Source organism: Dasypus novemcinctus, chromosome 27 (assembly GCF_030445035.2).
Source record: "Dasypus novemcinctus isolate mDasNov1 chromosome 27, mDasNov1.1.hap2, whole genome shotgun sequence".
NCBI classification, from domain to species: domain Eukaryota; kingdom Metazoa; phylum Chordata; class Mammalia; order Cingulata; family Dasypodidae; genus Dasypus; species Dasypus novemcinctus.
This window is the reverse complement of record NC_080699.1, coordinates 11757749-11782760: the sequence shown is the minus strand read 5'-3', so window position 1 is coordinate 11782760 and position 25012 is coordinate 11757749. Positions and strand designations below refer to the sequence as shown.

The following is a 25012-nucleotide window of genomic DNA, read 5'->3' as shown; positions in this document are numbered from 1 at the left end:
AGATGACTTGTCTTTTCATTATACTATACCTTGTTTAGAAAACTAGTATGGTATAATCCCCTCTAAGAGAATAACAATGCTATGAAACAAAGCAAATTTCCATATATTTTTCAAAAGAATAAATTAACATAAGAAACAATTATTTTTGTCCAAAGAATTTGGATATACTTAATCTATTGATAATTTATAAAAATGCAAGGTAGACTGTTAGGTATCTCCAATTGATAAGAATTATTGCCAATGAATAGATTGTATTGTTCTTCTGCATACCAGGCAAGATTTTTCTAAGGTAAGATCTCTGCTCTTGGGCATTTCCCAAACCAGAGAGCACTGTTTTTTCTCATCTGCATAAGAGTAAAACAATATTTTATTATTATAACAAGAGAAAGGATAAAAGAACATCAGAGGCTTTTCTCTTGGCTAGATTAATTTTTTCTGAGAATGTTTTTAGAAATGTTTAAGAAATCAGAAACTCAAAAATGTTAAGAAAAGGAAATAATAGGGATTTAAAAAAATTACTTTATTTCTGCGTTAGAGGTTAAAATCTGTATTCTCCATAGAACTGAGAATTCCACCAATTAGACAAAATATAAACACATTTAATAATGTGTTGCTTGGTAACCTCATTGGTCTCTTTATTCAAAGGTGATAATGCGGGAAGTAGATTTGGCTCAACTGATAGAGTTCCGCTTACCACATAGGAGGACCAGGGTTCAAACCCAGGGCCTCCTGGCCATTGTGGTGAGCTGGCCCACACACAGTGCTGATGTGTGCAAGGAGTGCTGTCCTCCATGTAAGGGAGCCCCATGCACAAGGTGTGCGCCCCTCAAGGAGAGCCGCCCTGTGTGAAAAAAAAAAAAAAAGCGCAGCCTGCACAGGAATGGTGCCACACACACACAGAGCTGATGCAATGCAAGTTTGTTTTTTTTAAAGATTTTATTTATTTCTGCCCCCCCCCCCCCCGCATTCCCCCTATTGTCTGCTCTCTGTACCCATTTGCTGTGTGTTCTTCTGTGTCTGCTTGTATTCTCATTAGGTGGCTCTGGGAACTGATCCTGGGACCTTCTAGAGTGGGAGAGAGGCGATTACTCTCTTCTGCCACCTCAATTCCCTGTTCTGCTACATCTTCTTGTTTTCTCTCCTCTGTGTCTCTTGTGTTATCTTGCTGTGCAAGCTTTCCGCGTCGGCTGGCACTCCAGCATGGGGCACCTTTCCCACTCTGGGTGGCATGTGCACGCAGGGCGGCACTCCTGCACAGGGCGACATTCCCATGTGGACCAGCACTCCACATGGGCCAGCTTGCCACACAGGTCAGCTTGCCCTCACCAGGAGGCCCTGGGCATCGAAGCCTGGACCTCCTATATGGTAGACGGGAGCCCAGTTGGTTGAGCCACATTCATTTCCCTAATACAAGTTTTTAATGTGTGTTCACCATCAAAGAAAAATTAAGTTGTTTCCAGCATTTTAATAACCTCTGGAAATAATTCTTTGAAAACTGGTGACTTATGTATGAAATATAAGAAAACTCTTTTCCAACTCAAACATATGAATCATGCTGGAAATGAGTTTCATATACATGGCCATTGGGAAGATTAAGTCTCTGCTCACCTCATCTTTCCATTTTTGATTTCTTCTAAGATCTCTTTTTTCTCTAATGTTTTGCAATTTCACTAAAATGCATCTAAATTTTTACTCGCTTTAAATTATATTTTTCAGGATTTGTTGTGTTTCCTGACTATAAGGACTCCTGTCTTGAAGCAATTCTGGAAAATTCTCATCCAATAACCCCTTGACAAGTCCTCAAAGATGTTTGGTGTTTGCTTGTAACAGATGCAGAGATGTTGGTATCTGTTGGGGATTGGATCATATATTCCCACAGAAAGTACTTTCAGGTCCCAACCCCAGGAACCCATTTGAAAACCTGTGAAGATGTTATTATTTAAGGTGTGCCTTAACTGGATGAGGGGGAGCCTTAATTCAACATGGCTGACAGCCTTATAAGCAAAGGAAATTGGACACAGAAGCAGCAGCTACAGAGAGCAACCAGATAGCTGGAAGTCAACAGAAGTTGGAAGAGAAAGGCAAAGACGCCACTGCTATGTGTACTGCTGTGTGTCAGAAAAGCCTAGAAACCCCACGGATGCAGGCCCGCCCTAAGATATGGACCCCAGAAGGAAGCAAGCCTGCTAGCCTCTGAAACTGTGAGCCAATCCATTCCTGTTGTTATGCCCACCCATTGTAAGGTATTTGTTTTAGAAGCTGGGAAACTAATAAATATAGTATCATTCCCAGGGGCCACTTGTATGTTTACTTCACAGTATTAGGATTCTCAGACCACAGTGTGTGGTGTAAATCTCACATAGCATTTGCATAAAGAACAAGGCTGGGATGACAAATTTTCAGAGATCTTTTCTTGACAATACCAAGGCCAGGCCAAGAAAGAAAACAGTGAGTTGACTCCCCATATAGATGGCAAATGTTTTTCCAACTCTCCTCTTTTATTGGTGGCATTGTCTTCAGTGATCTAGCTTTACTGGGGGTCTAAGGTTCAACTTGTGGCCTTGACTGAGCCCAACACTCCTGTTTTTGGGTGAGTATAAAACCCCAATTGGAGTACCTAATCTGGCAATGTCCTTTAGGGGAGTCCCCTTCATTGTTGGTCCCTGAAGATTTTCTTTACTTTCCTGGAGGCTCAACTGTGCATTTGTAGTATCTTAGATAACATTTTTACATGTTTTAGAGCACCAGATTTAGCTAGTTCACAATTTATCTAAAACTGAACTTGAACTTCCCTTGACAATCTCTCCATGAAGATAAGGGAAGGCCATACATTGTGGGGTTACAAGGAAAATGTAACAAAGAGACAGTTTAATTAGTCCTCCTTTTGGATAATACAAACCTGAATGATTTAGCCAGGGCTGAGCTAGAGATCTGCTAGAGTCTTGTTATTCTCTGAGACAAAAGGCAATTACCAGAGACCACTTGAGGGCTGATTGTCAATTGGGAGACTACAACTCTACTAAGAGTCTCCTACACAGTACTGCTATTTGACCTCAGCAGGCATTGCTGCCTTCAGCAATCCCTTATTTATCTGTTGCTGATTCAGTATAATTTTCTCTGGTGCAAATATTTAAGCCTTTTTGCACTCTCTAAGCCCCATATACTTACCCTGCCTCTTTTACTCAACACTCTTAGCTTGTGATTTCTGTGTGAGTACAGTCAAAAATCATGATTTTTTAAAAATTCAGTTTGAAGTATAAACACTTGTAGTTGTTAAAAAGAGGTGAAAACAGTGGGAATTTTGCACAGGATGTCTCCATAAAGAAATCACCATCACTTCTAGATTGTTCAGTGAAGAAGTATAATAAATGAATGCTTACACAATACATGTTCAGTGGGTAAGAACTTCTAAAAACCATGAAAAACTGAAAGGGAAAATAAACCATTCCAGCCTTGTTCTTTATGCAAATGGTGTGCATTCACACCATTCAAACTGGCAGAAAAAGCCTTGCAGAGCTCAGCCTGCCTCACCTTTCTAGGCTCTGAGGGCCTTGGGGAGAAGGGATTGACTGACCTGTGCTGGTGATGCTGGAGAGCTCACCACCAGTGCTGAACTGGTTCCTGGGGGGGGTGGGGGTGGAGGGACTGGGCTGGGGTGGGGGGAAGGAGGCGTGGGCAGGAAACAAAGGTGCTGAAGGCACTGCCAAGGCCTCCTTGCCCTCTCAACAGCACAGAATTCACCCACCATCCAACCTTGCCCAGCCATGTTTTAAGTTAGGTCTTGATCCTTTGACTTTACATCTAACACTAGACGGAAGTTTGAGAAAAAAATCCAATTTACATTCCTTAGTTACATGTCCTGTAAGTAGAGTTTTCTTTGCTTGTTTATTTTTCCTTACATGATTGTACAAAACTGACAAGGCCATGGTTGCAGTTTTACATGGCTTTCATCATCTGAACCAAAGTGCAGGATATCTCAAGTACAAAAAACTCTGAATGACTTGACTTTAGATGCAAAACAAACCTTGTGTGTCTGGATATTTGATGTTATCCCTTTATAAAGAAGGAAAAGAAACATCTTAAGGTGAAAGATATGAATAAAGAATAGCACTGCCTTCCCACAACTGTGGTTGGCCCAGTTGTCAAGGGAAAACAATGTTTGGGTAAGGATTCGGATGCAAAAATTAGTTATGACCTTTAATAATTAAAATTGATGGAAAAATCTAGGAGTAGAGAATTTGCATCTCTATTCTTTTATCTTCTTAAAAGAAACAGCAGACGTGACTAGACAAAGAATAATGATCAAGTATTTAGAATAGAATTCAGTAAAATAGGATACACAAGTTCCAATGATGACACACTCACACAGGAGCCTGTCTTTCAAAGAACCACACACTTCAGAGAAGTGACTAATGGATTGCTTTAATTACTTTTTCTGGTTTGTTTTATCAGAAATACTTGTTTAGGAATATCCATGGTGCTGTTCAAATAATTCCATCTAAAACAAGGGCTATGTATGTTAGGAAACTAAGATGCTAACACTGCAATTATTTTATCATAAAATTATGGCATAATCAATCTTTATGAACATGACTTTTAAATTGTTATTTATTTACTAACTTTGGGGAAAAATGAAGCTGGAAGGATACTTTCTTATCTTGACCCCTCCTTTCAATTCAGTTTAGTTCAACAAATGTCAATGGAGTGTCCGTGGCATAGTTCAGGACTAGGAGATTCAAGGATTATAAAGATGTCAGTCAGTATTGCTATTACAAGGGGGCTTATTATCTCACAAGGGAATAAGATTCAAAACAAAAGTGAATGAAAATGCTGAACAGAGCCAGGGGAGTGCTATAGATTTCAAGAAGTGATGTGTGGTTGGAAGAACAAGATAGAGTTTAAGAAAGAATAGACACTAAATAGTGATTGAATTGATGAATAAAGAAGTTAACAGGATATAAATTTTGCAAACACTAGCTTATTGAGTTCAATATGAAACTCACAAATGAATGAGTTTGGCCTTCAATCCACAAACAGATTCTATGTTAATTCTTTATGCCGTAATCATTTGTAAAGCACCCAGGGCTCAGGGTTCTTCCAGAAATAAGCTATGTATATTGCCTTGCACTATTATTGCTAATCTGTGCTCGTTATATTGAGCACTGTCTATTAGCTGATGCATGTGATGGACTACTTGGGAATGAATGCTTCAATTTTCCTTTTAATTTGATATAATTCAGATGGAAATTTTTCTATCAGTTGTTATCATGTTCTAGAGAATTCAGTGACATGGAAAAAACGGTTCAACATATGTGGTGGCCTCAGGGATATGACTAATAACTGATGCCTGGTAAATGTTGGAAACTTATTGTCATGAGGGCAGACACTCTCACCAAACCTCTTTTCCAAAGAAATTCCAAACTCCCAAATATCCCCTGAATGTTGATTTTTTAAAATGCTGCAGAGAAGAAGAAAAATGCTCTAATAATGATTGAAGTGATGAATGCACAACTCAGTGATTATAGCAAATATCATTGACTGCACACCTTGGATGAAATGTATGCTTTAATAATATGTACCAATAAAAATGATTTAAAAAAAAATGCTTCAGAGTATTCTATTGCAGGAAAAAAAACCCACAAAAGCTTCACTTTTGCTTAATTCCATTAAAAGAAAAATATGGCAAAGGGTTTTTGCAAACAAGCTGCAGACTTAAACGACAACCTGATGGCTTTTGGTTTTGGGTGCAAGATGTGGGGATGGGGAGGGGAAAATAAAGTTCTCCAGACCAAAATGGACTAGGGTTGTCACTGTGAGAAGAGATTTATGACGAGGACAGGGATATCTTAAATCCAAGAGGTATATAAACACATTTGTTTGAGTATATGTTTAGTTTTCTTCCATGTTTCTAAGTAGAAAGAACTCCTTTCTTTGGGGTGGAAGGAAGGGGAAGAGAGTTGCCTAAAAATGGAACAGCTACTTCTTCAGGTAGTGGTAGCTCTCTCCTGGAAGTTCCTAGCAGGAGGTGCCTGACCTCCAGTCAAAGATGTTGAGGAAGAGTTCTTTGAGGTCAGATGTAAAGTTCTGGGTCTCCATGGCCACGTGTGTAATAGACACTATTGGCTCCCCACCTACGCTTGTGCCCTCACCATTTCAGTGCATCCTGGCTCAACTTCCAAATGCCAGCACCTGACTTTCTTTGCCTGAAGGTCTTCTCTGGTCCCTAGAGTCCATTTTGCCCTTGGAAGGGAGGAGGGGCCAGGTCAGAAATTTGTCAGGGAATCAATGTTCTCCTCTCCCACTGCCTTCAAACACAAATACTCCAACTCCTTTGCCCAACAGTAGGATGCCTGTGAGGTGTGTTCCGTACTGGTTTCCAAGGTTTCTGAATGGAATTAAGTCACTGTCACCCACATGGTAATTTGCTTGATCAATGCATCATTCATTGGCTGCATTTCTCCACTCCCCTTCCCATGATCACCTCCCAAATAAATTGATCACACTCCTTGCCTTAGAGTCTGTTCCTGGTGGAAACCAAATTAAGACAGTCACCAAATAAAAAATTTACCAGTGTGGTAGTAGAAGTGATAATGTAAAAATCACCTACTTTGTTGGCTAACCACCCCAAGCTTTCAAGCTATGTAGTGTAACACAGCTATGCTATATGAGTTTCTAATTTTTATGTATAATCAAGGACTCAAGTTGCATAAAACACCATATTTTTGTTTCAACATCGAAAATTGTTGAAAAAGGTTTATTCTCTTATATAGCAAAATAGGAATGGACCAGTGTCTTAATTTAATGAATTCCTTATATTCCTAGCATGTGATTTCCACTCCCTCATACTGTCTTACATACTTTAAGGGCACCCGCTCTTAGTACTAGTTTGTTATTGTTTCTGTATTTGACTTCAATCCAAGTATTAAATTTTTTAAAATGCCTTAGTATCATTCTTTCGGGTCACAGATTATAGATCACTTTATATGATACCTCTCCCCCAGTTTTAGCAGTTAAGTTGAGGATGCTAACTCCACTCCTGGGTGTGTAACATGACCTTCTTCATTCTATCGTGGTCACTGCCTGTGGCTGTGGAAAAACACTGCAGAGTGTGTACTTTTCTCCATGTTCTAAACTGTTATACACACGAAGCTTGAAAAATATTATGATTCTCATTATATTAATGATGAACATCTCTTAGCAGAGATTTACTGTGATTTAATAGCATTTTAATTTAATGTTTTAAAGTATTTGCAAAGAGGAGAAAAAGATTTTATGGACTTAGCGCATTTGAAAAACACATTATAGCATGAAAGATCCAGTTAACCGCTTGCTCTTCTTTAATTAAAGAGACATTTTGCAAGAAGCAATATTAAAATAATTCTAATGTGATGTAGGTGGAAGGGGGTGTCATCCTTTGCTTTTATAAACAGGCACGTTGAATAAATACAGTCATTTAGTGATGAAGCTGAACTCCAGCCTGGGTCTCCTGATTAAAATTTCCATTCTTTTTTCCAGTACACTCTGTTGCCTTTTTTTAAGACATAGCAATTCTAAAGAATTACTTACTTTTGGCTAATATTAGTATATCATTCATAAGAAGTAAATGAACAAAGTAGATACTTGTGAGAGTGACATCCTCCATCATATTAGACATTTGATGAATACCAAATGTGTTTATGAGAAAAAACAGCTTTCTCACAACAAAATGATGACAGAGCTCCTATTCTTGCAGATAAATTCCTGTCTGAACATATTGCTTATTTGAATAACAGCACCTGTGACGCATCTAAGCAAGGTGTTCCTAATTCCATTTTGCACCAGACTGGGGTAGGGGCACACAGATGGACAACAATCCAGTAAATTTAACCCCTCAAAGTCAAGGTTTGCAAATTCTTTATATATCCATAATAAATCAGAAAAACTTAAATAACCTGGTTAGTTTTATATCATCTGTACTTTACACTGAACTACTTTAATTTGTATTTTACCATGAACTAAAAGAAAAAAAAAAGAAAGCAAGAAAGAAAAAAACGTGTTCAGTGGCCAATTTTGCAGGAAACACTAGGTTAAATAAGGCTCAAGAAGTTTTTTTGTTGTAGGAATTTTTAGAGACTTTAATATGCTAATGTACACTGAAATCGCAAGAGCCAGCTAGAGTATGCAGTTCTGTAGAACACAGTTCTAAAAGGTTGTTTAAGGACATCTTTCCTATACCATCTCCCTTCATTCATCGTTTTCCTTAATTTTTACATACATTTCAGGTTTCAGTTGCTTTACCAGCACTCTCTTTTAGTTCTTTTACCAGCACTTCCGTTTAGTATTGATCAACTTTATCCACAAAAATAACTCAACTAAAACAATGTGAAGCATGTAAGATAAGTTCTAAAAATTTTAGGATAACACTTCAGCTAATAACTTTTTGGTAACTGGTTTTTACATTTGCACGTTTGTAATTATACTCAATAGATGAAATTGCCATTGATTAAATACGTAAGAAACATGACCCCAGAGCCATACTCTTTAGTTTTAATTCTGTGGAAGGTTTTCCTTGCATTGAGCCTCTTTGGGCTTTGTATATACTATATACTTCAAACAACTAGGTACTAGGGAAGTAGGTTCCTGTGAATTGGACTCAGAGAGAGGACATAGATGTAAGCAAATATGCTGTCTCATTAAAGGAGTAAAAACGTTTCAGAGTATATTAGTCAGCCAAAGGGGTGCTGATGCAAAATACCAGAAATTGGTTGATTTTTATAAAGGGTATTCATTTGGGGTAGGAACTTACAGGAACGAGGCCATAAAGCATAAGTTACTTCCCTCACCAAAGTCTGTTTTCACATGTTGGAGCAAGATGGCTGCCGACAGCTGTTAGGGTTCAGGCTTCCTGGGTTCCTCCCTTCCAAGGTCTTGCTTCTCTCTGGGTTCAAGGTTCCTTTCTTCCAAGGGCTTGCTTCTTCCTGGGCTCAAGTTTCCTCTCTTCCTGGGGCTTGCTTCTCTTTCCTCTGTGTGCTTACTTCCTGGGGCTCCAGCTTAAGGCTTCAGCATCAAACTCCAACATCAAAACTCCAACATCAAAAGATCCAACTCTGTCCTTTGCCATGCCTTTTTATCTGTGACTCCCCACCCACCAAGGGGTGGGGACTTAACGCCCTAATGAAGTGGCCCAGTCAAAGCCCTAATCATAACTCAATCACGCCCAGTAATAGACTGGATTACAAGCATAATCCAATATCTATTTTTGGAATTCATAACCATATCAAACTGCTATACAGAATAAACTCTCCACATTTGTTCCAATAATTAACTCCAATAATATCTCTAAAAAACAAATGAAAGGTAGTAACTATTGAAAGAAAGGGCTAGAAAAATGCCTGTGTCTCTGAAATAGATCTTTCTATTGTATATTTGTATGTAATATTTGCATAGCAAACTCACTGGGTATTCTGCCCATGTTTTATATAGGGCAGTTGAAATTTAAAAGGCCTTTCATCCATAATGACTAACAATGCCATTAAAATTGCCAAAGTAAATTTCTTTTTAAAAAAATTTCAATCATATCAAACTTTTCAAATCCAGCATCCATGTGGAATCTAAGCCCCCTCTTGATATAGACGTGGAATGAACACAGCCATTCTGAGGTCCACAGGATGGAGGAATAGAGTATGGATTAGAGTGAACTTACTGATATTCTATTCATGAACTATTGTGAATAGTAATCGAAGAAAATGTGGCATTGGTGTGGAGAAAGTGGCCATGGTGGCTGCTGGGGATAGGGAGTGGGAGGAAGAAATGTGATGTGGGGCATTTTCGGGACTTGGAGTTGACCTGGGTGGTGCTGCAGGGACAGTTACCAGGCATTGTATGTCCTCCCATGGCCCACTGGGTGGACTGTGGGAGAGTGTGGGCTATGATGTGGACCATTGACCATGAGGTGCAGCAGTGCTCAGAGATGTATTCACCAAATGCAATGAATGTCTCATGATGATTGATGAGGTTGTGGTTATGGGGGAGGAGTGGGGTGAGGGGGATGGGGGGGTATATGGGGACCTCATATTTTTTGAATGTAACATTAAAAAAATAAAGACAAAAAATAATGGGAATTATGAATCCCTTAATTAAGTACATATCATAGTGGCTTGGAAAAATAGACATCTAATAAAAAAACAATGAAGCATCACTACTTGGCATTACATATTGACTGGTTTGTTTATTTTATGCCCCCCAATTCCCTGCCACTGAAATATAAACTCCATTGGGCAGGGACTTTTCCTGAACCTAGGATGTTGCATAACACTCAATAAATATTGGTTAAGTAGATTTTGAATGAATGCATTTATACACTCGTATACATGATGCCATAAAAGTGTGACGATGAAGTAAATACCATTGCTCACTTGGTACACTAACTCCTGTCACCAGGCTGTGCAACTTCCAGGACCTTCTCTATGTTGTCATCAGAATTATCACTCTAAAACACAAAGTCCATCATGTTTTAAAAATGTCTGATAACTTTTCAATGCTTATAGGATGAACTAAAACTACTTAGTAAAGCCCATGAGGCCCTCTGTAATTTGTCCTTAATGTGCCTTGACAGTGTCCTTGTGTCCCTTGCTGGATGCTCCAACCATGCTTATCTGCTTTCCTTAGACATGCAGCTCCTTCCTGCTGCTCTGCTCTCATACGTCTGCCCACTTTGAATGCCCTTTTCCCAGCTCTTCTTGGGAACTCTTACCTATCTTTCAAAAGTTTGCTCTCATCTTTTTGATTATACCTTGTCACACTGTGCTGTATTATTTGTTTATTTTTCTCTCTCCTCCTTTCCATTTGCAATTTCTTCACAGGATGAATTGCATTTGATGTACCATTATACACAATGGTTGGAAATTAGGTATTGGAAAAATGTTTATTTAAAAAAACGGCCAAATGAATGGTTGTTCTGTATGTACATAGATAGGGAAACAATAGAGTGGGGTGGGAAGAGACAAGAAAACTATGACTCTTAATTTTGGTACCAGAGGTATGTGAGCTCAGAGAAAACTTAGAAAGCAGTATCTGATTATGTGGTTAATTTTAAAAGGAGAGTTAGGAGTGATTTACCCTATCACCTTTCTGACTGTATCAAAGTGATTAAAAAGATGCATCATTTAATTTACTGGCAGGTAGTACACTTTATTAATAAACTCTTTGGTATAAATGCTCTACGATTTTTACCAGTGTAGTTATATCCATGGTGTTTATGAGACTCAGAAAAGTATCCTCAAAAGTACTGTGGAATATTTGCTTCCTTTTTGTTAATCTGCTTTTTTAAACATCTGAAAAACAAATGCAAAATTCTACTGGAGTAGCTTAAGAAGTCATTCTCTGTTTTCTACTTATCTTCTCCCTAAACCATAGTAGACAGCTTCTTTTGATTGAAGGCTAAGGCTAGAAAAACTAATTTATCTTATATCTCTTAAATTATCAAGCAGGTTTTCCTTTATCATTTTTAGAGAAGCCAATCTTATGCATGTTTGTGTTAAAACAATTGAAATTATTCTAATAAGTGTTTTTGCAGATTAACTGAAACAAATTCTGTTGAACTCAACTAATTCTAAAACTCACAATTCTTCCAAGACATAAAAGCCACTTGCCTACTGACAATCATATTTCTTCATCTTTGATAAAACTTACATCCTTTGCTTTCTTACTTTTCATTTTATCTTTTTTTTAACTTTATAAGAAAATGAAGAATAGCTGCAACCATGGTAACAGTTGCTAAGAGACCACTAGATATCTTACCAATTCCATCCGTACTAGTCTGGCTGAGATCTGTAAAGGTGCTTCTGTTTTCTAGGAAAACAACCAAGCTAGTGCATTATAATGGGACTTACACTTTCAAATCAATGCAACTTAAAAAAAAATTAAAATAGTAAAATTCACCTTCTTCGCATAACCCCATGTTGGTTGAGTTTCTTCATACTTAGTTGTAGATCCTGACTGAGCAAAGCTTAATACGCAAAAGCAACTTCATAATAAAGGAAAAACAGCTTTATAATAGGGAAGCGAAAGCAGTAAGCTCTGCCAGTGCTGCAGTGCGGGAAATTGCTGATGGGAGTTCTTTGCTGTAGTAATTTCTTTTGATGCCTGATTTGTTCCTGTTTCTCTCATTCACTGTTACTTTAAGATATGGAAATACAACTCTTGTGCTTTTTAGTAACAAACTCTAGGAGTTTACCATCATTTTTGGCAGACAAGATATTCTGGATAAGAAAGTTTCCCAAGTAACTGCGGGATTAGCTTCAGGAATTTCAAATGCACTTAGGAGCTCTCCCCGGAATCTCCTGCCTATGTCTGCAAAGGGAAACTGCTTTATACATTCATTTCTTCAACAACTTTTCCTGACTCCCCACCTCAACTCTGGCAAATGACAGTAACCACAGACCCTGCCCTGATGGAGATGAGATTTTGCTCGGAAGGCAGGTGACCAAACTGATGGAATCCAAGGACTCCGAGCTCTCCCCAGTCCTGCTACCTCCAGGCTATCACAGTTTCATCTTTGCTTTCCCACTCCAGGTTCCACCTTTGCCCTGTACCTAAACTTTACCACAGAACTGGTCTCCACCTTCCAAGCTCTTTCAAGCCTCCTTGGCTTTGCAGTTTTCTGTCTGGAATATCCTTACCCCTCTTCTGTGCCCTGTAAAACCCACTGTATCTTCTATCTAAGTGTCAGTTTTGTCAGTGAGGTATTTCTGACTTCCTTGAACGTAGTTAGTCACCTCATCTTCTGTTTCTGAATCCATCAAACTGCCTTGTAGTTATTTATTCATGTCATCAAGTTCCCAATGGGGGGACCACATTTCCTCATCTTTGTACGACCTGCTGTGGCTGGATCCATGCCCGGCACACTGATGTTGAGTGAACGTATGAAGAGTCAGCTGTAGAACTGCTCTAGATAAACCTATTATCTCCAGTTTTCTTCTCTCTCCTGTAATGACCAGTCCTTCTCATAACCTCTTCTCTTTGTGCTTTTTTGTCTCTTCTGTCTCTCATACATTTTTTAAAGAATTACTTATTTTTCCTTCCCTGCCCTGCTGTTTTTGCTGCCTGCGTCCATTTGCTGTGTGATCTTCTATATCTATTTCTCTTTTTGTCGTCCCTTCCCAGCTTTCTCCTCTAGGACTCACCGGGATTGAATCCTGGGGACCTCTGATGAGGAGAGAGGTTCCCTGTCAATTGTGCCACCTCAATTCCTGGTCTCTGCTGTACTTCACCTTGACTGTCTCCCGTCTTTCTTTTCTTGTGTCATCATCTTGCTGCGTGACTCACTTGCGTGGGCACTGGCCCACCACACAGGCACTCAGCTTGCTGTGCGGGTGCTGGCTCACCACATGGGTGCTGGCTAGCCATGCGGGCACTCAGCTCGCCATGCAGGCACTGGCTCACCATGTGGGCACTGGCTTGCTGTGAGGGCACTCAGCTCGCCATGCGGGCACTCGCACAGGCATTTGGCTCATAGCACAGGCACTGGCTCGCCATGTGGGCACTCAAACGGGCACTCGGCTTGCCACATGGGCATTTGCATGGGCACTGACTCATCATGCTGGCACTCAGGTGGGCACTCAGCTCACCATGCGGGCACTCAGCTCGCTGAGTAAGCACTTGGCTCACCAAGCAGGCACTCAGCTTGCCACACAGGCACTGGCTTGCCATATAGGAGGGCTTTCTCTTCTTCTTCTTCTTTTTTTTTTTAAGATTTATTTATTTATTTCTCTCCCCTCTCCCCTCTCCCTGGTTTTCTGTTCTCTGTGTCTATTTGCTGCATTTTGTTTCTTTGTCTGCTTCTGTTGTTGTCAGCGGCACGGGAATCTGTGTTTCTTTTTGTTGCGTCACCTTGTTGTGTCAGCTCTCCGTGTGGGTGGCACCACTCCTGGGCAGGCTGCGCTTTCTTTCACGCTGGGCGGCTCTCCTTACGGGGCGCACTCCTTGCGTGTGGGGCTTCCCTAGGTGGGGGACACCCCTGCGTGGCACGGCACTCCTTGCGCGCATCAGCACTGCGCATGGCCAGCTCCACACGGGTCAAGGAGGCCCGGGGTTTGAACCACAGACCTCCCTTTTGGTAGAAGGATGCCCTAACCACTGAGTCAAGTCTGTTTCCCTTCTCTTCTTCTTTTTTCACCAGGAGGCCCCAGGGATCAAACCTGGGTCCTCCCATATGGTAGGCGGAGGCCATACTGCTTGAGCCACATCTGCTTCCCATACATTTGTTTCTGAGAATTTTTTTTTGGCTTTGGAGTACAAACATTGACCTTGTGGATATTGACCAGTAACTACAATGCTTCTTTCCTTCTCCTAACGGTTCAATCAGTTATTGCCTACAGGGGTGGGCTCTTGAAGCCCTTTGCTTTTTTCGATGCTTTATTCAGTGTCAGGGTTTTGAGGGGGTGGGTGCAGATGGAAGTCTAGATTTAGTACCATTTCTGATGCTTTAGAGTATTGAGCCCATGGAAATGCAGGTTCTAGATAAACACTGTTCATCAGAGCTGCCACACATTTATCAAGCAGCCAAAACTCCTGCCTGAGACCTGACATTTCCGTAAGTGTTTCTAGACAAGGCAGGCACCATAGTAGAGCACTGGGCTTAGGACTTAAGTGACTGGGAAACGTCCATATTTCACCAAGTATTTAAGTGCGAACGGTCGCATTTGTGGTTGTGAGGACTATGCCTCTCTGTCTCATGACTTTGCCCTGGAGAAGGATTATTGGTTTCTTTTGGTGAGCAATAAGTCTCTGAGAGGTTAAGCATGGCTTTTAGGTTTTTTTAAAAAATTAATTTGCCAACAGTATGGGAAGGTCACTGGCTTTGCCAGTTATCTGAATTCACATTGCATCTAATGGGATGCTGAGTTTCCCTTTCTTGGAGTCAAAGTGAGAATACTGTGGAAAGCGGTGCCAATTAAATTTGGGGTGTGTGAAAAAAACAGTGTAAGTTAGGCGTAAGGCAAGCATAGAGCCCTTTCTCACCTTCCTCTTGTTAAACGGCAGTTTCATCCTGTGAAGTCAGGCCTACCAGCTCCCCTGAGAAAGGGGGTGAATACTTAAACAGACCCATTCCGTGCCTGGGCCAGTGCCCTGGAGTTCCCTGTCTAATGCCTTTAGCATCATCAATTCAGTAAGAACTGGATTCAGAGCAAACGCCCTGAGGCAGTGTGAGATTCTTGATCACCTTCTCTGCTATGTTTCTAAAGGAAGGAATATAGTTCAGAAAGATTTAAGCAAAAGTTTCTGGTTATTGTCTAGTTCACTGGATGACAGTTACCGATTAGAAAATGTACCTATTTCTGCACATTACTATACCTTCAGCAGAGCATAGTGCCTGCTATAAAGTGGGTACTTGACAAATGTTTGTGGAATAAATGAAAAACCAGAAAGGGCCCACGTGACTGAGGTTTCATCTTATGTGTCTTTACAAGATAGATCCCATGTGTAAAACTACATATTGCTTCAGGGTCAAACAACATCAGAAAAGCTTCACTGGAAATAGCACTATTGACTTTTACCTCGAACAGGGGTTTTCAAGACCATCTCAGTTCAACCTTCCTTATTTACAGTGAGGAGAAGAATCGTAGGGATCAAGTGATTCGGTTTACTTTTTAAAATAAGGAATTTAAGAGTTCCCATTCATCTCTCAGAAAGTGAAAACACTTTTCTCTTTTTGGAACTGTCACAATTTGGGGGATTTAAGTCAAAGGACCAAAAGCAATAGAAGAGTGTACAAGCCACCCCACTGCCCATTGTGAAACCTCGATTCTAGGGCATGAGCTCGGTGTCCGTGAGAGGTGGGTTTCAGTGACAACAGGAACACACAAACCTAGCTGTTGATCCTTGGTTTTTATTCACGGTCTGATTTAAATGTTATCTTTCTAAAATAACTCTAGATGCTAAAAAGATAGAATCAAGTTGTTGCTCTTTTGCTTCTAGGCTAAGATCCATGAATCAAAGTCTGGTACTTCAATGCAAACTGATAATGTATTAGATAGCATCTCTAGGGTTTCTTTGCAGGTAATTTAGTTCAGGATTTAAAATTAATGCATATATATGAAAATGAAATATATATATAAAAACTCCCACGATATACCACTTATTCTGAAATGAAAAGTTAATTTGATTCCAGCTTTAATAAGAACAAGATATATTGTCACCAAAGAAAATTAGGTGAGCTGAATCATGCTAGTGTCCAAAATGGCCTTTATAATATTTTTGTTAAATTCTTAATATTAATCTAAGTGAAAATTGAGACTTGCTTTATCAATAATTGATCACAAACTCAACATATACTTAAAAATATTTTTAGCTTAAAATGTCTCATCTAAGTTTTTTCCTGCAGATGAATGAATCAAGTTGCCATTGATTTAGAGAGACAGAGAAAAAGAAAAAAAACAAAACCAAAACAATTTGCTTTATTGGATCCTAATACAAATAAAATGAATATATACTAACTTTGTAGTTTCATTTCTGTTGCCTTAAAAAATGTAATGGGTAATGTTTATATAAATTCCTTCATTTTTTTCTATGGCGCAATTCAGGGTGGAAAGAGCAAGATACTTTAAACTATATTTTCAAATACTTCTTTTGAAGCACACACTGTAAAATGTTTGGATGAGTACATGGTTAAGTGCTATTTAAAACAGCAATACATTTATAAGAACTAATTTGTTCATGGCATATAAATAATTCAGAAAACATGGACAGAAGATGGAATGCTTCTCTATCCGTAGCTGTTCATTTACATATTTTGAGAGAAAATTGTGTGAGCTATTTCCATTATGTTTTTGCAAATTGATACAGATTAAAATAATTACAAAGTAATTATTGACAGCATGCCACCATAATATGAAGTGTAACCATCTTTGCAGAAATTCACTAACTCATCCCCTTATCGTGACCATATTAATTTTACCGTCTTGTGAAAAAGGGCTATTTTTCAAAGGCATTTTCTGTTCATGTTTAGTTTTTTTTTAACTTTTTAAACATGATTTGGTTGATTCTCCAAAATCATATTCTATTGTTATCCAAATTTATGAAAGAAGTTGTTGAAACACAGGGATATCAAAGTAGTACATACATGTACAAGTTTCTGACAAAATGTGGATTAGCTCCTGGTTTTGGATGAGTCTAGAGAAAAACTGAGAAACACTAAAAATGATTTTGCCTCAAGCTGCAAGGAATGAAAATATAGTAAAAATAATCATGTTCAGAATCAGGAATGAGCTTTTCTTGGGTGGGGGTATTTTATAAGATAATTAAGAAAACATTATTTTTCACAATATATTATAGTTGACTGTTAGAATTTATGATTCACACCTGAGAGGCGTCTTAAAGGGACAAAGGTCTATTACTATTCTCATTACCACCATGCAGTCATGATAGAAAAAAAACCTCTTAGAAATCAGCAAGAATAGAAAAGGTCAACACTCAATGTTTTCTTACTTTGAAATGCCAAACAAAAAACCAAAAATAATAAAGATGTCCAGTCCTCTTAGCAAGAGCTTATTTAAGGCTTAGTCAAAGGTTTTAACTAAAGCACCTGGGTACTCTGATTTTCTTCTTAGAACCATCTGAAATGGGGTCAGTGTGCTGTAGGCACTCAATTGCCTTCTCCAAAGTCGGTCTTTTAAGCACAGGTGCTAAGTGGAGGGTCTCTCTGAGCCTTACTCACACCCCGACAGGAACTTGGCAATCCAGGCAACTCTTAGAATTGGCTGCTCTGTGGGATTCTTGGGGAATTATTTACAAAGCCTCAGTTGTTGAGGTCAAACAAACTCAAATCTTCAACACAGGAGTGGTGTGAGAGGGGGACAAGGAGGAGAGGAGAATGGGAGTTTGAGCTAAAGTCACTGTCTTGCTTAAGAAAGTAAAAGAAAAAAATTTTTTTTTCTTGGATTCCATAAATCCCCATTTAAGAAAAAAAAACAAAACAAATATCTTGAATAGCTACAAACTTTACGGGTTAAACTCCCTCAAGAATAAACCTGAGTGGTGAATAGCATAAATACAAGAATGTTCTTCCATGAACAGAACAAATGTATGTCACTATTATAATGTGCTAATGGGGTAGTTAATACACCTAATGCATACTAGGGATTATAGTTTACAGTAATATTTTAATATTCTTTCATATATTGTAACAAAGGTAACACACAATGCTAAGTGTCAACAATAGGGGATATAAAGTGTATGGGGTTTCTAAAATTGAGTGTGATTAAACTGAGAGCCTTTGATTACATACTTTGGATTGTACAGTGTATGAATAAAACTGATTAAAAAAAGAGTAAACCTGAGTTATTTACAAGCTTATAATTAATATTTCCAAATATAATATATTCATGTTTCTTTAGTCAATTGATTCTTTTTTCTTCTTCGATAGGGAAAACAGAAGGTAAATACACTGTCATTGCCTCTTACAGTATAATCTGGCTTCACCAGAATTTCAAAAGAAACAAAACATGCTTTTTACTTTCAACTTTTACAAATGTTAATGCAGTTGAGAAAGGAAACTTAAGACATTGTTCAGTGCCCTTAGATATTCAATGAAGAATCTCTGATACAGATTTTGGTTTTGATTTTTGTAAGTTGAGTATTAAAGTTATTCTTATAAACAAACATCTAAAATGATAAAGATTGCAAATCAAATAATATAACTATACAGATAAACTGTAACAAACATATAACCCTACAAACTAACCAATGAAAATCATGCTACTACATTGTCTAGCAAACCTAACATATTGTAGGTGAAGATGAGCAAGCATTACTAGAACCACTAGATGGCATTCATTCACTGCAATTTTGGCCAAACACAGCCTTTCAAAGTTTCCTCGTGATGTGCAGTTAGGGGGAAGGCAAATGTTACCTACTATTTGACAATATTTTCCTATTATTTAACACAATGACAAAGCTCAGTTTTCATTTCTTGCTTGCTTAATCAAATCAAAACCTTACTGAAGGCTTTATTCAAATATTCTTTATTTGTGATGAGTTGAAAACTATCGTCATTGTGTAGTAATGTACTTATGTACCATATCTAGCAAACAATATGTTACATATAACATCTCACTTTATTTCATCGCTTTACTAATTCATGCTGCTATTTCTCCTAGTGCTATCCCTAAAGGTTTTTTAAAAAGCACATGCACATGCAAAATTTAAAAACGTCAAAATACCATTTTAGATGGCATTGGTCTTCAAAATTAGTGTTTCTGAAATTAAGAGGCCAAGGGGATTTTGCTGATTCACAAAGGGAACTTCTATTGCACGTCTTAAAAAGTGTGAGAAATAGTGCTTCTAACCACACCGAGACCTAAGAATCAAAATGGCTTTTGGTGATAAAGGATTATGATTTGGCCCTGGAGTTGAGTCACGGAATGGAAACTGCCAAAACCCACACTCCATGGAAACGCTGGGAGAAAATATTGATGGGGACAAGTAAATCAAATGCTACCTTTTCTACAGAAGGTCTAGGTTATATAAAATATATATAAAACTTACCTGTTCTAATATGTTTTGAAGCCTCTCGATCTCACAGTCTATTACAAATTTCTTCTCTTGTCTTCTGTCAAGTTCTTCTAGGAGTTGCCTATAGCTGACATCATTAAAGTTTTCCACACATATGGCACTGACATGCCAACCATTTTGGCCCGCTTTTTCCATAATAGCTTGAAGTATTGAATATCCTATTGGGGGAAAAGAAAACCCCAGAAGGATTACTAAAAACATGCTTTTACTATCCTTTAATCACTTATTAATGCACTGACTCTACATTAACTTTTTATGTTCGAACATTTACATGGAATGCTTAGAAATTTAAAAATCTTAGTGATCATTTCTGACTCATTGACTCATTTGTTTTTGCTTCCTCCTCTCTCCCCCCCACTCAGGACAACAAAATCCCTTAAAATACTGATTGGATGTAGTAGCAAACCACATCTTATGTAACCTCAAAATGTCTCTACTTGAAATATTGCATTGCTTTCAATGCATTTTTGATGTGATAAACCAAAAATCAAATCCAGCACCACCTGTTGTCAATAACAGTTTCATAAAACCTTTCTGTTATTTTACTCACTAGACCAAATTCCTTTTGAACCCTTGACTCTCCCCGTAGCAAGGCAGCTACAACATTTTTGAGTCTAATTATGAACAAGAAGACGCAAAAGAAACAAACAGTAACTCAGTATTTATTGAAGCCGCATTATTTTCAGAGTCCCATTTGGATGTGGGCAGATGTATATGGAGAAGATATTGCTTAATTCTTCACAGTTGGGGAGGGGAACGGCGTGAAGTGGGGGTGAGTTAATGACCACTAGGATCAGGATTTGGGTGCTTCCCTACATTGCACAGGACACAGATCTGGTGGAACACCGAAACCTGGAAGGGAAAATTGAGATTCAAACACTGGGAAACATTCAGGTGGGACATGGAGGTACATGCAGGAATAAAAAGTGGTTCCTTTAAGGAACATATAGTTTAGATTCTGTGATCATAAAGTATGAAAGCAACTTCTGAATGTTTATAGCAGATTACAATTCTAAAATGTATCTTTGCAACCTGGTTACAAAGGAAATTTCAGAGCATTTTCAATAATAGGAATAGGTGAAATTTATATAGTCTTATGTACTTCACATTTAATTTAGATGTTTTTTCTCTTGCGTTTATTGTTGAAGATGAGAAAGATAGCCAGGTATCTAAATAAAAATATGAATCTGATCTCTAATGAATATTGTGGATATATTCCTTGAGTGGGAATCCTGTAATAATAAGCATAATAGTACATCATTAAAATATTAATTCAAAAATCGTTTACTGAGCTGACACTGGTTTGGATGATGGGAACAAAGAAATCTATGAGGGCGGCGTACTTGGCCCAGTGATTAGGGCGGCCGTCTACCATATCGGAGGTCCGCGGTTCAAACCCTGGGCCTCCTTGACCCGTGTGGAGCTGGCCCAGGCACAGTGCTGATGCGCGCAAGGAGTACACTGCCACACAGGGGTGTTCCCTGCGTAGGGAGCCCCACGCGCAAGGAGTGCGCCCCACAAGGAGAGCCGCCCAGCATGAATGAAAGTGCAGCCTGCCCAGGAATGGTGCTGCACACACGGAGAGCTGACACAACAAGATGATGCAACAAAAAAAGGAAACACAGATTCTCGTGCTGCTGACAACAGAAGCGGACAAAGAAGAGGCAGCAAATAGACACAGAGAACAGACAACTGGGGTTGGGGGAGGAGGGGAGAGAAATAAATAAATAAAATCTTAAAAAACAAATCAATGAGGGGCAACCCTTGCTCTCTCACAAGGTCAAGGAAGGGGTGGAATGAACAGATGGGTACTAACACAGAGGCAATCACAGATGCTGTGGACACACAATGGGGAGAGTTTCAGGGAATATGCTTGGAATAAGCCAACATCTGAACTGAGTCTTTTTTCTTTTTTTTTTTTTACAACCTTCTTTTTAATTTTCAATTTTTTTGTCTTTATTTTTTTAATGTTACATTAAAAAAAAATGAGGTCCCTATATACCCCCCACCCCCCTCACCCCACTCCTTCCCCCATAACAACAACCTCCTCAATCATCATGAGACATTCATTGCATTTGGTGAATACATCTCTGAGCACTGCTGCACCTCATGGTCAATGGTCCACATCATAGCCCACACTGGCTTGTGAAGGAAGTATAAAAATGCATTTAAAACAGAGGATTAGACACACCCCAAAGCAGAAAGGTGAGAGAGCATGATTCTTCCCATCCTTATTGTGTGCATCAAGACAATCTAGATTCAGATGCTGTGGACAGATGTTTGCTCCGTAGCCTTCCTTGACTACCCATGTGGATCTTTTCTCCTCTGTATACCACCCTTTTATTAACAACTTGCCTTGGTGTGGTGCATTTGTTCCAATTCATGAAGGAACATTTTTATAACTGCACTATTAACTATAGTCCACCATCTGCAATGGGGCTCACTGTGCTGTACAATTATATGGACTTTTAAAATTATTCTAGTAACATACATACACCCTAAAATTTCCCATTAACCACGTTAAGACCCTTATGGACCTTTTGCTCATATGCTCCTATTGGCTCCCAATCTAAGCCCCCACCTCCAACCTGGGTCAGGGCTCACGGCAATCCCTGGATTTTGCCAGTTAATATGAAAAAAAGGTATTTCAGTTGCCAGGTACAAGGTGAGGCACTGAATGCTCAATCTCATCTGGTTTGAGGCAAAAGCACCTCAAACCAATAAATGCAACTTAGTTTTTAAAAGTATATTAACAGCAGTAAAGTCTTGGTTAAACCTGCTTGGGTGGGTCAAGAAAAAATACCAGAGAAACAACTTGCCCTGGGTCTTACGGGGTCAGAAGGAGTATTCAAGATTGCTGAGGGGCAAGTGCTTTGTGCTGGACACAGAGTGCCTTAAAGGACGGTCCACGCTCCACCCTGCCCTCAGTCCAGATTGCTCAGCCTGGCAGGGAAGCCATGTGGTCCCAGGGCTTACCTGGACTACAGAAGGAGGGTAAACCTCGTGCTTCCAGCTTGGGGAACGTGTTTCTAGCCAATACTGTCTTGAAATCTCCCTGCTTTCTCCATTTCTCTGTTTTCAATTGGATTGTGAGAAAACAAGTGATGAAGGTTCTTTGTGGCTATAAACAGTCCTAAGACTAAGGATAAATTAGGGAAGTAGACTTGGCCCAGTGGTTGGGGCATCTGTCTACCACATGGGAGGTAAGTGGTTCAAACCCCGGGCCTCCTTGACCCATGTGAAGCTGGCCCATGCGCAGTGCTGATGAGCGCAAGGAGTGCCGTGCTGTGCAGGGGTGTCTCTGTGTAGGGGAGCCTCACGCTCAAGGAGTGTTACCCTTGAGGAAAGCCGCCCAGCACGGAAGAAAGTGCAGTCCGCCAAGGAATGGTGCTGCACACATGGAGAGCTGACACAACATGACACAACAAGATGATGCAACAAAAAGAGACACAGATTTCGTGCTGCTGACAACAACAGAAGTGGACAAAGAAGAAGGTGCAGTAGATAGACACAGAGAACAGACAACTGGGGCGGGGAGGGGGGTGGTGGTGGAGAAATAAAATAAATAAATCTTTAAAAAAAAAAAGGATAAATTAGTCTCAGAGCCCATTAACTCGTTATGTGTCACCTTGCAGCTTAGCATAAATGAAATACTCCAGGCCTCTTTAGGAAGCTCAGCACTTACTTGAGCTCGTCCCTAGGATCTGCCCATACCCCCGCTCTTGGTTCCTGGATTTTGCGTGGGAAACTGGGTGGGTTAAAAGTCAAGATTTAGACACAGTCCTTGAAAGATAAGAGCCCACTCAGTCAGTTGTGTTTTTTGTTTGTTTTTGACTGGTATGTGAGTCTCTGAAATTCAGGGATTTTGATTTTTTGGTATGTCCTCAACATGTCTGGGTTTCAAACATCAGTGATGCCCAGTAAATATCAACAGATGGAACTGATGATGAGATCATATTTGAAATATAAATTACCTGGTATCCTGCCAAAAGAAATATTGTGGCAGTCAGGATTCATTTTTATCTAAACCAAAAAAAAAAAAAAAAAAAATCCCCAAAGCGGAAGAGGGCATGTTAATGACTATATAATTACTCTGGTATATCTATTGCTCCATTTAGTCTTTCCTTTTGCAATGCATGCCTGTAATTATCTTTTCAAATCTTACCTAGATTTCCTTCCCCCAGATCTAGTCCTCTTTTACTTGTTTTCTAGTCAGTGCATCTATAACATGATGGTATGAGTCCTCTCTTAACATCCACGGTCAAGCCTCATTTATTCTTTTACTGGGATTTGCTTTCTGATAGTACTGAGGCAATGTTCCTTTTATTCTTTTTTTTTTTTTTTGACACCTCTGACTATTTTCTTTGACTTGAAATAAATGTTTTAAAAAGAATACCAGTTGAGCTTTGACTTTTCCTTTCTCTCTTTTTATTGATAGTCATACCAAAATAATTCAAAGATTTTTTGTTTGGATGAGTGTTGTAAAAATGATAAATTTTGGCCTCATGTCAGCACTAGGCATCGATGTTGCTCTTTTCCTGCCCATAAGACTTTCACAAAATGCAGGCCCATACAACTTCTGATGAAATATACGTATGGTCCCAACTATACGCAGATAGTGGAAGATTCACTCTAAAAAAACAAAGTTATAATTTTAATCCTACAGCTCATTATCTGATTTTTCAGATTTACAAATAACAGAATTGAAATAAGATGAAACCCTAGGACACAATCTTGTTAAATGACAAATGAGGGTGGTCACCTAAAAAAAAATCATTAATCATAGTAAGAAATAAATGATATCTTTTCAAAGCAGTGGGAAGGACAAACAAGCAGGTACAGTTTCAGGGCCTTGCTGAAAACCTGAATTCTTTTACAAGCTGTGTTAAATTTTAAAAGCTCTCTTATTAGTCACTGCTACTCAAATGTGTGTGACTTATTTATTTGCCAAGGTAGTAGGGAGTATATTTTATCAAGGAGAAAATACTCTTTTTGAATCTATGATTATGTTACCTAGCTATTATATAAACTAGACAACTCCATGTCAAGTCACACTATTTCTATATTTGCCTGTGATTTTTATCTTGTAGTTATTAGAATATCTATAATACAATATTGTTGGCCAAAAAGTCAATGCAGTTTTGGGTGAATCTCTCATGATTAATGAGAAATTCACTGCTTTATAGGATTTTTAAAGTTTTGCTTCTACCAACATTGTAGATTGATTAAAATTATCTGCAGCTGTAAGTACAGCATCTATTTATGCCACAGTTCAAAGTTCATGGTGAAAATAGCAAAGATTTTCCAACTTATTCTAAAAAGCTAACATTTAAATTCAATATAATTTAATGTAAACCAACTATATTCAAGATTCTTGAAGGTACAGATACATATGTCTTGATATGAACAAAGACATGATTCTGCTCATTTTATCATCCAGCAAAACTGATAGTTATGTAAC

General features: G+C 38.9%; 1 protein-coding gene across 9 annotated transcripts in view; it reads right to left on the bottom strand.

Annotated features, from left to right (window-relative positions):
* GRIA4 (glutamate ionotropic receptor AMPA type subunit 4) overlaps window positions 1–25012 on the bottom strand; it is a 386269-nt gene that overhangs the window by 82146 nt on the left and 279111 nt on the right. For all 9 annotated transcript variants that reach the window (XR_011647617.1, XM_004453286.3, XM_004453287.3 and 6 more), the window contains one exon: window positions 19525–19709. Coding sequence is in view for 8 of the 9 variants with exons in the window: in XM_004453286.3 (XP_004453343.1) it covers window positions 19525–19709 (185 nt within the window). In the remaining variant the exon portion in view is untranslated. The remainder of the gene's footprint in view (window positions 1–19524; window positions 19710–25012) is intronic.